Source organism: Pan paniscus, chromosome 10 (assembly GCF_029289425.2).
Source record: "Pan paniscus chromosome 10, NHGRI_mPanPan1-v2.0_pri, whole genome shotgun sequence".
Classification (NCBI taxonomy): domain Eukaryota; kingdom Metazoa; phylum Chordata; class Mammalia; order Primates; family Hominidae; genus Pan; species Pan paniscus.
The window spans coordinates 113,235,271-113,251,959 of record NC_073259.2 but is presented as its reverse complement, the minus strand read 5'-3'; the positions used below and the strand labels follow the sequence as shown (position 1 = coordinate 113,251,959).

General features: G+C 36.1%; 2 protein-coding genes across 10 annotated transcripts in view; one reads left to right on the top strand and one right to left on the bottom strand.

Moving 5' to 3' along the window:
- Positions 1–8,774, top strand: part of APPL2 (adaptor protein, phosphotyrosine interacting with PH domain and leucine zipper 2) — a 63,258-nt gene extending 54,484 nt beyond the window's left edge. For 2 of the 4 annotated variants that reach the window (XM_034934383.3, XM_055096073.2), the window contains exons 18-21: positions 4,786–4,822; positions 5,034–5,174; positions 5,972–6,019; positions 7,841–8,774. In XM_034934383.3, the coding sequence (XP_034790274.1) occupies positions 4,786–4,822; positions 5,034–5,174; positions 5,972–6,019; positions 7,841–7,849 (235 nt within the window). In that variant the 3' untranslated portion in view covers positions 7,850–8,774. Of the gene's footprint in view, positions 1–4,785; positions 4,823–5,033; positions 5,175–5,971; positions 6,020–7,625 lie in introns of all 4 variants that reach the window. The other 2 variants (XM_003832552.5, XM_003832553.5) reach the window with 1 other exon arrangement.
- A 4,170-nt stretch (positions 8,775–12,944) lies between these two features.
- WASHC4 (WASH complex subunit 4) overlaps positions 12,945–16,689 on the bottom strand; it is a 61,341-nt gene continuing 57,596 nt past the window's right edge. For 4 of the 6 annotated variants that reach the window (XM_003832555.6, XM_034934381.1, XM_034934380.1 and 1 more), the window contains one exon: positions 12,945–15,207. In XM_003832555.6, coding sequence (XP_003832603.2) covers positions 15,140–15,207 — 68 coding nt within the window. In that variant the 3' untranslated portion in view covers positions 12,945–15,139. The other 2 variants (XM_063593619.1, XM_063593618.1) reach the window with 2 other exon arrangements.

The following is a 16,689-nucleotide window of genomic DNA, read 5'->3' as shown; positions in this document are numbered from 1 at the left end:
CATCTCAAAAAAACTAGAGAAGCAAGAGTAAACAAATTCAAAAGCTAGCAGAAGACAAGAAATAACTAAGATCAGAGCAGAACTGAAGGAGATAGAGACACGAAAAACCCTTCAAAAATCAATGAATCCAGGAGCTGGTTTTTTTAAAAGATTAACAAAATTGATAGACTGCTAGCCAGACTAATAAAGAAGAAAAGAGAGAAGAATCAAACAGACACAATAAAAAATGATAAAGGGGATTATCACCACTGATCCCAGAGAAATACAAACTACCAACAGAGAATACTATAAACACCTGTATGCAAATAAACTAGAAAATCTAGAAGAAATGGATAAATTCCTGGACACATACACCCTCCCAAGATTAAACCAGGAAGAAGTCGAATCCCTGAATAGACCGATAACAAGTTCTGAAATTGAGGCAATAATTAATAGCCTACCAACCAAAAACAAGCCCAGGACCAGATGGATTCACAGCCACATTCTACCAGAGTTACAAAGAGGAGCTGGTTATCATTCCTTCTAAAACTATTCCAAACAATAGAAAAAGAGGGACTCCTCCCTAACTCATTTTATGAAGCCAGCGTCATCCTGATACCAAAACCTGGCAGAGACACAATAAAAAAACAAAATTTCAGGGCAATACCCCTGATGAACATCAATGCAAAAATCCTCAATAAAATACCAGCAAACTGAATCCAGCAGCACATTAAAAAGCTTATCACCATGATCAAGTGGGCTTCATCCCTGGGATGCAAGGCTGGTTCGACATACGCAAATCAGTAAATGTAATCCATCACGTAAACAGAACCAATGACAAAAACCACATGATTATCTCAATAGATGCAGAAAAGGCCTTCGATAAAATTCAACACCCTTCATGCTAAAAACACTCAATAAACTAGGTATTGATGGAACATATCTCAAAATAATGAGCTATTTATGACAAACCCACAGCCAGTATCATACTGAATGGGCAAAAACTGGAAGCATTCCCTTTGAAAATTAGCACAAGACAAGGATGCCCTCTCTCACCACTCCTATTCAACATAATATTGGAAGTTCTGGCCAGGGCAGTCAGGCAAGAGAAAGCAATGAGGGTATTCAAATAGGAAGAGAGGAAGTCAGATTATCTCTGTTTAAAGATGACATGATTGTATATTTAGAAAACTCCATCGTCTCAGCCCAAAAACTCCTTAAGCTGATAAGCAACGTCAGCAAAGTCTCAGGATACAAAATTAATGTGCAAAAATCACAAGCATTCCTATACACCAATAATACACAAACAGCCAAATCATGAGTGAACTCCCATTCACAATTGCTACTAAGAGAATAAAATACCTAGGAATACAACTTACAAGGGATGTGAAGGACCTCTTCAAGGAGAACTACAAACCACTGCTCAAGGAAATAAGAGAGGACACAAACAAATGGAAAAACATGCCATGCTCATGGATAGGAAGAATCAATATCGTGAAAATGGCCATACTGCCCAAAGTAATAGTGCTATTCCCATCAAGCTACCACTGACTTTCTTAACAGAGTTAGAAAAAACTACTTTAAATTTCATATGGAACCAAAAAAGAGCCCGCATAGCCAAGATAATCCTAAGCAAAAAGAACAAAGCTGGAGGTATCATGCTACCTGACTTCAAACTATACTACAAGGCTACAGTAACCAAAACAGCATGGTACTGGTACCAAAACAGATATATAGACCAATGGAACAGAACAGAGGCCTCAGAAATAACACCACACATCTACAACCATCTGATCTTTGACAAACCTGACAAAAACAAGAAATGAGGAAAGGACTCCCTATTTAATAAATGATGTTGGGAAAACTGGCTAGCCATATGCAGAAAACTGAAACTGGACCCCTTCCTTAACACCTTATACAAAAATTAAGTCAAGATGGATTAAAGATTTAAATGTAAGACCTAAAACCATAAAAACCCTAGAAGAAAACCTAGGCAATACCATTCAGGACAGAGGCATGGGCAAAGAGTTCATGATGAAAACACCAGAAGCAATGGCAACAAAAGCCAAAATTGATAAATGGGGTCTAATTAAACTAAAGAGCTTCTGCACAGCAAAAGAAACTATCATCAGAGTGAACAGGCAACCTACAGAATGGGAGAAAATTTTTTCAATCTATCCATCTGACAGAGGGCTAATATCCAGAATCTACAAAGAACTTAAACACATTTACAAGAATAAAACAACCCCGTCAAAAAGTGGGTGAAGGATATGAACAGACATTTTTCAAAAGAAGACATGCGGCTGACAAACATGTGAAAAAAAGCTCATCATCACTGGTCATTAGAGAAATGCAAATCAAAACCACAATGAGATACCATCTCACACCAGTTAGAATGGCAATCATTAAAAAATCAGGAAACAACAGATGCTGGAGAGGATGTGGAGAAATAGGAACGCTTTTATACTGCTGGGAATGTAAATTAATTCAACTATTGCGGAAGACAGTGTGGCGATTCCTCAAGGATCTAGAACCAGAAATAACCATTTGACCCAGCAATCCCATTACTGGGTACATACCCAAAGGACTATAAATCATTTTCTATAAAGACACATGCACACTATGTGTATTGCACCACTATTCACAATAGCTAAGACTTGGAACCAACCCAAATGCCCATCAATGATAGACTGGATAAAGAAAATGTGGCACATATACACCATGGAATACTATGCAGCCATAAAAAAGAATGACTTCATGTCCTTTGCAGGGACATGGATGAAGCTGGAAACCATCATTCTCAGCAAACTAACACAGGAACAGAAAACCAAACACCGCATGTTCTCACTCATAAGTGGGAGCTGAACAATGAGAACATATAGGCACAGGAAGGGGAACATCACACACTGGGGCCTGTTGGTGGGTGGGTGTCAAGGGGAGGGATAGCATTAGGAGAAATACCTAATGTAGATGACAGGTTGATGGGTGCAGCAAACCACCACAGCACATGTATACATACCTATGTAACAAACCTGCACGTTCTGCACATGTATCTCAGAACTTAAAGTATAATAATAAAAAAAGAGAAATCTAGGTTACCTGATTTAAACAGCAAACTTCTGAAAGTGACCCACAAAATATGCATGTGTTAAGTTTTCACTTATAAGGAATTTTACAAAATACCTATGAAAGTTATTCCAACTTGAGGAAAACTTTATGATCTATATTCAAAAAATTAAATTCATGCCCATTAATAGGGACATAAAAGTAACATTTCTTAAGCTTTGTCTACTTAAATTTCCATACACACTTCTCATTAACTGTCATAACCACCTCTTGGAAGTGGGGGTTCTTACCACAGTTTTACAGATGAACCAGTTGTAAGAAGTCCGGGTGACTTGCACAAGATCAGGTGAGGAGCCAGGGTAGAACTCAATCTCGAGTTCTCTGATTATAAGTCTTACGGTTTAATAAGTATAACTGCACGTATTTCTAACTGTAGCCTTTTGTTGGGGGCATGGGGGTGTAACAGTTTTACTGAGATATAATTCACATACAATTTAAATGTACAATTCAGTGTTTTCTAGTATATTCAGAGTTGTACAACCATCATCACAATCAATTTTACAACATTTTCATCACCTCAGAAAGAATACCCATTAGCCCCTGGCAACCCACCCAGCCCTAGGAAGCCACTAACCACTAAAATTGCCATCTCTATAGATCTGGACATTTAACATATAAATGGAATCATAACCATTTTTTCCACAAACTATATTTTTGCTTTCACCTATAAAATGTATAGTAATAATTTACATAATAGCATGTTAATTATTCCAACACGAGTACAATACAGTAGAAATTTATACCCACTTATCTAAGATAGCAATAAATTCTCTCATATAGTTTATTTTCTAGGGTATGTCAACCTGATTATTAGATGATGCTTAAAATACTGTTGAAGAAATATATTCTGAAGGCCTGGCGTGGTGGTTCATGCCTGTAATCCCAGCACTTTGGGAGACTGAAGCAGGCAGATGCCCTGAGGTCAGGAGTTCGACACCAGCCTGGTGAACATGGTGAAACCCCACTTCTACTAAAAATACAAAAATTACCCAGGCATTTTGGCTGACACCTGTAATCCCAGCTACTCAGGAGGCTGAGGCAGGAGAATCGCTTGAACCCGGGAGGTGGAGGTTGCAGTGAGCCAAGATTGGGCTGCTGCACTCCAGCCTGTGTGACAGCAAGACTCTTCTCAGAATAAATAAATAGTAAATAATTAAGACAAGGAAATATATTCTGGAATACTTTCTTAAACATTATTCCTCTTTTACCCAAATTGATAAGAGTTTTGTCAAAATCCCTTCACTATTTTGTCACCGCTACCTCATCTTTTTCAATAATGTTAAATTTAGACTAAGTTGATCTTGCACTTCAGGGACATTAAAGTTGCCAATGGATGTTTGTTGAGAGGGAGGCTGTACAGAATATAATCCATCCATATTATATAGCAGATCTGTTGAGGATTATAATGCTGTCTTTTTGGGTAAGTTGCAGAGTCCTGTGAAGTTAAATCTTCTACTTGCTATATAATCTTCCATTATAGGTACCCTGAGCTTTAGCTACACAGGTTCCGTAAAGGCAGAAAGCAGGACACGTGGTCACACACAGCTATCTCGCCTCACCCTCTAACAGGCTTTATCTCTATTTCGGGGAATTTGTATTTATTCTGGACTTCTACAAACTCTTCTAGGAATATTAAATTTATCCAACATTTGTGACATAATGTATCTTTTAAAATTTCAGGTTGATAGATCCACAGACTCAAGTATCAAGGGCCAATGTAAGTACCGCATACAGGTTCATGTTAGTGATTACTCCTTAATTCACCTTTGTATCTACCTTAAACACAGCCTAGGCACTTTATTAATAAAGATCTGCCACTAATAGGACTAATAGGATACTTTTTCTCATGACTTTTCCAGAGAGTAGCCTTGTCAGTTTTTAATTCTAGTAGTTGTATGATCTGTTGCCTTTTCCCCCCCCCCCCGCAGTTTGAACTTACCAGTGTCACACAATTTGCTGCTCATCAAGAAAACAAGAGACTGGTTGGTTTTGTCATCCGTGTTCCTGAATCCACTGGAGAAGAATCTCTGAGTACATACATTTTTGAAAGCAACTCAGAAGGCGAAAAGGTCTCTTTTTCATGTGAAGATCCCATAATACCCCAGTCCAAACAAGTCCATTTTAAAAGAGTTTTCTGGCATTACTTCCTTGGATATTTAGTTGATTATTCTGCATGTCTCCATCCAGGAGTTCAGATAATACCTCCTAAGAAGGCCTCACTGAAAGAAAACTCGATTTAAATTTCTCTGTGGAAAATACCTATCAACCAGAATAGGGTGAATGAGGAAGAAATTTCATGGCAAGACATATTATTTAGTCGGGATATAAGGAAATGTCGAAAGCAGTTCCCCTCAAATTTGTTCTTTAAAAAAAATTAAGGCAAAAGCTACAATAGAGAATAATTTAGTCTCAGAGAGCAAACCAAGGAAGATATTAGAAAAGTTACACACAAACTGTTGGTTTAGTATGAAAAACTTTTGACTCTATCTGCGACTTAGAATTTATCACAATTAACCAATCCTTCTTTCAGTAAATTATCTGTTTGCCACTGTGTATATGGGCATATCGTGGCTAAATACATTTAAGAGAGAGAAGAAAAATTCCTATTAAGAATTTTTAACACTGGAATTACCTGAGTTTCACTTAACCCGGAATATTTTTTGTGTGGCATAAATTGGCAACAGAGGTCAGGACAGTTGGACGCAAATGCCCCGGGCCCTATGTGATGAGTCTCCTGCAGCCAGGTCCTGTGTTCCCAAGTGGGAACAGTGAGAACAGTGACCTCACTGTACTCCCGAATCACATTTGTTCTAAAATTTTATCCTTCTCTACTTTTGCCAATCACTACTTTTCTTGTCTTTTGCAGATATGTTATGCTATTAATTTGGGAAAAGAAATTATTGAGGTTCAGAAGGTAAGATGCATTCTAGTGCTGGTTTAGTAGCTACTCAAAACACATCTGTGTACACATACCAAGAGTCTTTTCAAAAAGAAAAGTGATGTTCACTGGAAAGTGTGGCCAAGTTTGGGATTTCCTTTTAAAAGTATTCTAACCACCAGACGTTTTTGATCAGCTAGTTCCATGTTCACTGTTAACACATGAGGACTTCTTATCACTGCTGGAACTCCTGCTTATCTGTTTTCTTGCTTGCATACTAGTTGGCTAGATTTCCTTTCTTTCAGATTAAGATGATAGATAAGTACCCACCGTGTGCTCTAAGGCCTTGCTCCTCAGAGTATGATCACATGCCCCACAGCATTAACAGACGTCACCTGGGAGCTTTTAAGAAATGAGGACTCTGAGACCTCCCTGTCTTTCAGCAGCTTTTAATCTTTTGTTCATTCAGCAAATTTTTGAGAGCCTAGTTTGTGTAAGAAAAGCCCTGGAATTATAGTAGTGAACAAGACAGATATAGTCCCTGCCCCCAGGGGGCTTCTAGTTCAGCAATGTACAGAACTTTCTGCAATAATGGAAATGATTTATATCTGCACAATTTAATATGCAGATTGAATATGGCTAGTGTGACTGAGGAACTGGATTTTTAAATTTAACTCAAATTTACATAGTAACATGTAGCCAGTGGCTACCATATTAGTGCAGTTCAGTCTTGGAGAGGTCAGGAAGACCAAGGACTAAGGCCACATACATGAAATAATGGCAAGCACTGTAAGCTATTATTTAATGGTATTGGTCAAAAGTTGGCAAACTTTTTCTATAAAGGGTCTTTATGTTTTTGGCTATCTCCCTTGCAACAGATTCAACTCTGCTATCATAAGACAAAAGCAGGCCAGGCATGGTGGCTTATGCCTGTAATCCCAGCACTTTGGGAGGCAGAGGCAGGAGGATCACCTGAGGTCAGGAGTTCAAGACCAGCCTGGCCAACATGGTGAAACCCCATCTCTACTAAAAATACAAAAATTAGCCAGGTGTGGTGGTGCACACCTGTAGTCCCAGCTACTCGGGAGACTGAGGCACAAGAATCGTTTGAACCAGGGAGGCGAAGGTTGCAGTGAGCTGAGATCATACCACTGCTCTCCAGCCTGGGCGATAGAGCGAGACTCTGTCTCCAACCGCCACACCACCCCCTCCCCCCCAAAAAAAAGCAGCAGCAGCATGGACAGTATGTAAATAAATGGCTGCAGCTGTTTTCCAATAAAAATCAAATGGTTAGCCAAATGACCATAGTTTGCCAACTTCTGGTGTAGATTAAACGTGAGAAAAGAAGGAGTTTAAAGATAGAGAAGACAAAAGTTCTGTGAAGGAAGTTCCTCTATGGAATCTTTGGGAAGATGATACGAATTGACTACGTAAACAATATTTTGGCTCAGAGGAAAACAGTCTAGATTCTAGAAGTGACATGCCTGAGTTTGAGAAGCAAGGAGACTCAGCGGAAGGCACATATACACAAGAGTCAGGAGAAACAAGACTAGATTACAGAACATATTGAAAGCCAGGCCAAAGGGGTTTAAATGCATCTTAAGCCTTTTCTTTTTTCCCTTTTAAACTCTCCTAACTTCAGGATCCAGAAGCACTGGCTCAATTAATGCTGTCCATACCACTAACCAATGATGGAAAATATGTACTGTTAAACGATCAACCAGATGACAATGATGATGGAAATCCAAATGAACATAGAGGCGCAGAATCTGAAGCATAACTCACTTGCGCCTGTGGGGGAAGAGCAAACAGGAAGGAGACCTACCTCCTAAGGGTTTTAACTTCTCTAACATACAGGCACACTGACCTGATTTCCGAAGGCTGACAATCGTTTGTGGAATGTAATCTTGATGCCTTGATACTGAGACTTGGGAGGGAAACTAAGAAATGGTTGACAGCGTTCCCACCCATCTACAATGTTATTTTAGGTGCTTTGTGGTAAGTCTTTTTTCTTAGATTGTGCTAAATTTCTTAGATTGTTCAGCGCTCAGAACAAAAGTTTGAAAAATGCATTGTTCATATGAATGTCATCTCTTCAGTTTCCAGTATCCTTTTTAAAAAATGGCAAAAGCCTAGATTTACAATTTGATGAACACTAAATATTTCTTATTAATATAATCTATTTTTGTATTTTACTTAATGAGCTTTAAGTGCCTGTCGTTCTGAAAATTGTGTATTTATAATTCAGCTTATCTCATAATTGGACCTAATAGCATTTCTTTGTGCAGTTAGGTGATGAGCACTGCTTTGAGGCCCAAGCACTAGTAGAGATGCGCGATACAGGTCTAGTTTCGGTAACTGTTCCAGACATCAAGCAATAAAAAAATGAATACCACAAAAGATGTTTGATTTTACAGTGGAGCCTTACTGAACCAGCATTCAGAAGTTTAAGGTCCTCCTAGGTATGAGTATTTTTAGTAGTGGATCACTGTGGACAGGGTGCAGCTCTACCAGTTCCTGTTTCTTCTGAGCCAGACCCTCTTCAGGGAAGGGACCAATTAATTTTAAAACTCACTTGAAGCACAGCTGGTCATGGGGCTTGGTATAAAGTTCCTATTTCCACCCTGATACTTCCAATTCCTGGAACCCCAGCCCACTCCCCCATCCCTCCTCCCTATCAAACTAGTATAATGATTTTGAATCGGTACAGTGTGTCTAACTGTAACTAAGTTCAACAGACTATTATTATCTTTGTAATAAATTAACCTAGCAATAAAAATTATTCTGTTTCTTTCTTTTGTTTGTTGTGGTTATTTTCTAGAACATCCCTGGAAGAAAACTAAAGTCAGCTCTATAGCTTTAACATTCAATTTCCCAAAAACTAGGGCATAATGAAATCACAGAAGAGGGGATATAGTATCAAAAAATACTTCCAGTCAACATGAGTAGAATATGTGATCCCATTGCTAAAAGTTTTAAAGGTGTTGCTTTTAAAATGGTGGATAAAACAACTTTTGTAATCCAAAATTAGGTTAATATAGGATCCATTTGAAATGTATACACCATAAAAGACATAGTGAGCCAGTCTAAGCCAGTATGAGATTATGCACTGTAAAATTAATTCATTGTTCACTAATGCCTTACAAATTTGTATGACATAACCGCTTTAGATCAATTGGTTCTCTGACAGACTGCAAGAACCACAGTCCCCTGAACTTTTTTTTTCTTGCTTAGACTTTTTTGGGAGGGGTAGAATCTGAAGTCCTAAACAATTATTAGTTTGAAAAGTGAAACACTATACATTTCTTTATACATTTCAAATGGATCCTATGATGTTAACCTAATTTTGTATTACAAAAGTTATTTTATTAATCCACCATTTTAAAAGACTGCATGGCTTAAATAAGACACAAAGCATGCACATCATTAGGGAAACATAAAAAGACTGAAATTCAGTCCATTAAAACTAACTTCATCAAAAACCACCACAGAGAATGAAAACACACAACTAAACCAAAGATACTAGCAAGCACACAAGACCAACAAAAAATTAGCATCCAGAATATATAAAATACTCCTACAGGTAGAAAGATAAATTGAAAAAAAAAGTCATGAAGGCATTTCATACACTAAAAAAGACAAAGTGTTCATAAACAGAAACAGACTCCTTATAGTAATCAGGAAAATGCAAATTAAAACCACAGAAACATTATATTCACCAGACTGCAAAAATTCAGCTGTTTGTAGAAATGGAGCAAAGGGGAATCTCCTCAGCTGCTGGGATGAAACAACAGTTTGGCATTCTGTCCAGTACATTGAAAGGGCACCTGCCCTACTACCTAGCAGTTTTACCTGCAGGTACACAGCCTAGAGAAACTCTAAACACATGGACCCAGGGACACGTTCAATAATGATTACAGCATCATTGTTTACAATATCCCAAAAGTGAAAAACACCCAGATGTCGTCGACAAAAGATAGCTGTATTCATGTAATGAAATGCTAGTTAAACTACAGCTATATGCATCAAAGTGGATGAATTTTTAAAATAATGAAAAAGTTACAAAAACATAATAAGATCCCATTTCTATTTAGTTTAAAAACTGAAACATAACCATATTATCAATATTTAGGAAAATACCATCAGTTGTAAAACAAGGGAACAGCAAGAGAATGATTAACACCAAACCCCCATGTGGTTTTCTCAGGCAGAAACTGCAGGAGCTTCTAAAGTGTTCTTAACTGATAACAGTAGCTTCTTTCCAAGTGCTTTATTTTCATTCTTTAAATAGTATAATACATATTGTATACCTTGCATGCACTGACTATTTTTAAATAATTTTAAAACTTAGAACTAGTGGGTGATTTGCCCCTTTTCTCCACTTACTGAACTGTGTATTAATACACATTAAAGAGCTCTGAAAGATAACAAGTGCCATGTAAATGAAAGGTGGGAAGGGTGGGAAGAGAGGAAATGGGACCTTTTTAGAAGCCAACTATTCTTACCAATTCCCACTTCCCAGGCTGGTTTAGCCTCACATACCCATCAGACTACCTTTAGGGAAGAACAGGGTCTTCCTTACCTTGTCTGCATCTACCTGAGCCACTTAACAAGGAATAGTTTTTTAGAGACCCACTTAAAGTCAAATACAGACTTTAGTTTCAATCGTTCCACCTAAAAGAATAGTTAACACTTAATGCTTATGTGCCAAGTTTATTTCTACCTATGAGAGTACACATAATACAGTAATAGCTAATGTTTCCAGTAGTTATATACAAGAGCAGCTAATATTTAGTTAGTTTCCTAATATATAAAGTGCTTTACGCAAATTAAATCCTCAAACAACCTATGAGCTACATACTGTCATTATCATCCCACTTTTTGCACAAGGAAATGAAGCACAGAGATATTAAGGAATCTGTTCCTAAGCAGGAAATCGGGATTCAAATTGTTCTGGCTCCAGAGTCTATGCTTCTAACCACTCTGTGCTATATACAGATGACCTCAAGAGAGAACCAGATACTAAGCAATCTCCAAATATTTCTCAATACATTAAGCTTTGACGATTTATTCAGTAGCAGTATCAACCTAAAGCATAATATCTTTAATACTTTGCTCCCTTTTGTACAGATGCTGAAAAGAGTAAATACTTTAATACTAATCTGATAAAGACAAGTGCTTCTAGGTATAAAAGTTAACTCCTTCCCCCATCAAATGAGGGCATTATTAAAGAATGCTTGACTCTTACCTACAGAATGTATTTATAGTCCTTAGAGATGATCCAAGAATTATGGTATCAGATCTGCATCGACTGAATAAATTTGATGTACATTCCTGAGTATATCTCCACTAATGGGAAATGGAGGTATCAGGTAAACTGAGTGGTAAAGAGGAGCCAAACTACTGAAAAGAAAATACTTACTTGCCCAACTTTTCTTATACATTATATATATGCTGACCTGTGTTATAAACTGAACTCTAACTTTGCCATCACCATCTCTTGAGTTCACTGCCTTTGCTTAGTCTCTACAGATTTCCACTTATTCTGGATTCCCTTTTTAAACTTCACATCTTTGACAGCCTATTAAAGTATTCCTAACATCTGAAAGCCTTTGTTGAAAAAAAAATGTGATATTAAAACTTCCCTTAAAAAACGAATACCGTCTTCTGAAACATCTGCAATGAGAAGCTGGAAAGAAAATCCTGTTACAATTATTAAAATCAATTAAAGCCTACCTTTTACATTTAGCAGACAGCATAAAATAGTAACATGAAGTATCCAATATTTTCTCATCTTTCCCACAATTTTACAAATTTACTGCCTCAGAAGAAAAAAGGAACAGCAACCAGACTTAACTTTACCAAGAATGATTTCTGCAGTGTAGTATTTAACAGGATTGTACCTCGTCTCCAGTGTAATATTTTGAAGGCTCTGTTGTCATTACTGTAGTCCCTGCTTATCTGAGAGGGATACACCAAAACGCCCAGTGCATGCCTGAAACTGCAGATAGTATCTAACCGTATATATACTGTTTTTTCCTATATATACATGCCTATGATAAAGTTTGTAAGTTAGGCACAGTAAGAGATTAACAATAACTAATGATGAAACATAACTGTAACAAATACTGTCACCAATGCTGCGGAGAGAAGATTCATTCTTACCACAGATCTTAGCAACCCCACATATGATTTCTTTTCTTTCCTTATTGAGAACTTTCATGTTTTCACTTAAAGGATGCATTTTAAGGCTTCTCTTATAGCATATCTGAATTGCCAGCATCACTGCTCTTGCACTTTGGGGCCATTATTAAGTAAAATAAGGCTTACTTGAAGACAAACACTATTGATTTGACAACCTAGCTACCAAGTGATTCATGGGCAGGTAGCACATACAGCATGAAGATGCTGGGCAAAGGGGTGACTTACGTCCCAGGCGGGATGCAGCATGACAGCACAAGATTTCATCATGCTACCCAGAATAACACACAAGTTGAAACTTATTGTTTCTGGAATTTTCCATGTAATATTTTCAGACCACAGCTGACCACAGGTAACTGAAACTGGAAAGTAAAACACGGATAAGGGGAGACTACTGTATTGTTTTAGTTCAACTCAGGTTTGCAAATAGCACTATAGTTATTACTAACATTAAACAATGCATACTGATAATCCCTTTCCAGGATTAGGATTTAAAGTAACTTCATATTGGTTCTTTTTATTGGAAAAAAGCTCTGGAAAGATCAAGGATGTATAAAGGAAAGAAAACACCTTTCTTTCACCTGGAATACATTGACAGGAGCCAATTTTAAACTTCAAATTTTTACCTATGTGCATGCATTTTATAAAAAAATGATTCCACAGATTTCATTTCATTCAATTAAGGGGGACCCCAAAAAGGTTAATATTAAGAACTACTGGTTTACGACATTCAATTTTGAACATAAACATCCAGGGGAAGGAAATTTTCAAAATTATGTTTATTAATGTTTTAGTATACACATTATATTCTCTTAGAATTGGGGGAAAAGGAAAACCCCACTCAAGTGAGGTAACAAACTTGCCATCTTTTACAAAATTTCATTAGAACTGACAATGTTATGGTGAGTCCTTAATTCCTGAGAATTTGAATTATTAAGTTTTCTGTGAACTTAAAACAAACGCTCACATTAATTTTTAAATTACAGTATGTCTGAAAAAATAAAATTAATGTTAATGTTATCAAGAAAAATCATCATCCAAATGTACATATTAACCTATTAGATGTGAATATACTGAAGCCCTGTTGCTCTGCAGTTTGACACCATTTAAATTCGTTTCCAGGATCTTATTTCAAATATATGAACTTATAATTTATCCAGATAGCAGTGACATTATTTTGACCTAAAGGAAAAATAATTGTCTGTCATTTTCTTCTCAACTGTAGGTATCCAGGGAGTCAGCATGTGAACTCTATCTAGTATTGATAAAATAATTAATTTACACATGTAGGGATAATGAACAGAGAACATGTGATTCTCTTCTAGTAACAATTTCTATCCCTTAATAGGAGATGATTTCAGAGAAGTTAGAGAAGAAAAACAGAGAAAACAATACTGTTGCTATGAAATGACGAATTTGATATAATCAAATGCAAGATCATTAATATAAACACTTATAATAATGAAAATATAAATTATTAATTATGCAGCATGCTTTAGGGCCATTTCTACAGTTATTATGAATTACAAATATTAAATGCCTTTAATCTATCCACTGTTCATAATTCTGTAAGCCATGTTTACATAATAAACAAACATTTCCTACATATTCTGTCTCTTCTGACTTTTAACAATTAAAGTATTTATCTTGGGCTGGCAAGTTACCCTGACCCCAACCAGTAAGTACAAACAGGGCATTGTACACCCATTCTAAAAGCTGGAATCAAAGAATAATGTTAGAAGTATTTGCAGGATTTATCCAAAGAAATGTTTAGCAGACAAATGCAATAGAAAAAAATCAAGCATTTCCCAAAATGGTGTTTGTATTAGAAAGTTTTAAACTTTTGTCTTCATTGTAAAGGTATCACTTTATTTTTAAAAGGCCATGATTAACCATTTAATAACTTACATACCTTTACAAAAATAAAACTAACAGCTTGCTGGGCACAAAATTTACTCAAAATCTTTCTGTACTTTTAAAATCAGTAAGTGATGTATCTTACTAGCGCTTTATTCTCACAGTGGTATTTTTTTAAAAGCCTGAACAGTGTAATTATTTAATCTGATGTTTTAAATTATACTTGATATAAAAAAAAAGTCTACCCAAACCATCACCAAAATTTCAATTCAATCTAATGTAGAAGAAACCTGAGTTTGGATGTAGAAATAATTCATTCAATTTTTTTTCTGACATCATACATCAAGCCTTCAACCAAAATAGAAGTGAAGCTTCAAACAGGACTCTATGGCTTTATCTGAATTTTCTGAGTATTAAGTAAATCTTAAATTTAAAGCAGCTGTTGGAGGTTAAATGTTCTCAAAGCAATGTAAACTAGTTATAAAATGTCTCATCAAAGACATCAGCAGCTCTTGTGAGTCACATGAAATTAACAATGAAAGAAGGATCATCAGTTATACTGTACACTGAGAGTACATAAAACACTTGTGCCTCACCTCTAGTATCAAAGCCATCTTCATATATTCCTTTTATAAGAATATTGATATGTATTCTTTATGAACTTCAGGCTCATTCCTTTTGTTAAGCATGTATTTACTGGCTGTATATAGTATATGCATTGAATTTCCCATGACTTGAAATAACTATAGATCAAAGATCTATGCAAATACAAATTACAAACATGTAGATTACAAGAAATCCGAGGTGATAGTTTATGAATCTGGATTTGCCCTTTTATAACTTCACTTCAAATAGAAACATCTTCTACCCTCAAGTCCAGGCAAAAATCCAATTTTAAAATCTCATTCTTAACCTTTGAAAGTAGAGCCTTTGGAAACAGAATGAACTTCACTTTAAAGCACTGCCTTTAAGAATTGTAACATCTATTTTCCAGAGATGTGACCCAGGAAACAATTCATCAATAGTTTATCCATTCCACTGGCAAAAGTTTTAACAATTCTGACGATTTCATCGTATGTGCAGTGAATACCATCCATATCATTTCACAACAGGATCAGCAGACACAGTGCTGTCAGACAGGTCTCCATTGCTTGTTTTAGTTTCTTCTGAAAGCATGAGTGAAAATAATAATGGATATTTATGTTCATTTTTAAACAATAAATTAAGAAGTAAAAGAAATTTGAGAAGAGCTGTATTGCCAAACTTCAAATTATAGTTGCATCCATCAAATGTTTCTCTAACATCACAAATTATACCTTGTTTACACTTTAAAATTTTTAAAAATCGAGGCTAAACACTGCAATTGTTTCCACTGGTTTTTAATGAAGGTGGAGTTGAGGGAGCTCAGAACCTGTATTGGGGTGGGGCTTCAAACCACATGGGCTCCTTTGTCCTGAGGAATCTTGATATTCCTGGTCTAAGAAAGGCCCGCTCCCCTCACGCCAGTTCCTCCAGCTGGGCCAAGAAAGAACCATTACAGTACATTGTCATTCCTGGTAGGAACATGGCTGCAAACTCACATATCAAAACTGTCCAGAATGAATAACTTTCCATTTGTATTTATAACATTATAATAAATTATATGTAATATATATTATATTATTTCTTAAAATAATTTTAAATGAAGCAGCTTTTCACTGTTTTTGACAGAATGAATTCCTGGCTTTTTGTGCAAAATGTCATGTGTGCATATTTCATTAACAGACAAAGACTATTTGAGTAATGTATTCAGAAACTCTGACTATATCTCTGAGCAATCTTTAGCTGAAATAGTCTTAGAACAGTGATGTGAGTGATAATATAACAACTGCAACTCTGGAGAGTTCCTTAAGAGGAATAGGCCAAAGCAAGGAATCCCACTGCCATGAGACTGAAGGGTTGTTTGTTTTGTTTTAATGCTTTAGCCTGAAAACAAATGTCCAATCGCCCGGCAGAGTTTTCCCAGTCACCTGGGCTGGGGAAAAGGTTCTGGCATCATGAAACACATGAGGAGAACTGAGGCAATAACTGAGTTTCTTCATAATTTAGATTATACTGATTCAGATTCTTCCAAATGGCTTTGCTAATTTATCCTTGAAAATGAACACAAATGTAGTATGTATAAATTTTCATTTAATATTGAGTGTCTTCCAGATTAATAAGCTGAAACAATTTTTTCAAGCATGTTTATTTAGTCTAGATTCAAAAAACGCCTGGATATGCACCTAATTAATAAGTAATATTAGTAATATTTAATTTATGCAACAATGTCAAGAAATAAGGTAGTTCACGTAAGTGGTCTACCCAAATGAGTCACCTCTACTCTATATAAAGAAAAAAGGTGTATTTTAAAAATTAACATAAAATAAGATTAATAAAAACATCTTGTTTTATGAAGAGCTTTATATCTTGATTTATGAAAACTTCATGAAGCACGAGTAAGACAAAAAGGAGACTAGTAAACATGAAAATTATAAGGGTTAACTAGTCGCTGTATCTAGTTTTGATCTTCCAAGCAATGAGAAATGTATGCTATATAATATCCATGACAGAAAAAGGGAAACATCTGTTTCTCAGAGAAGATGATTATTCCTAAATTTCAAATCTGA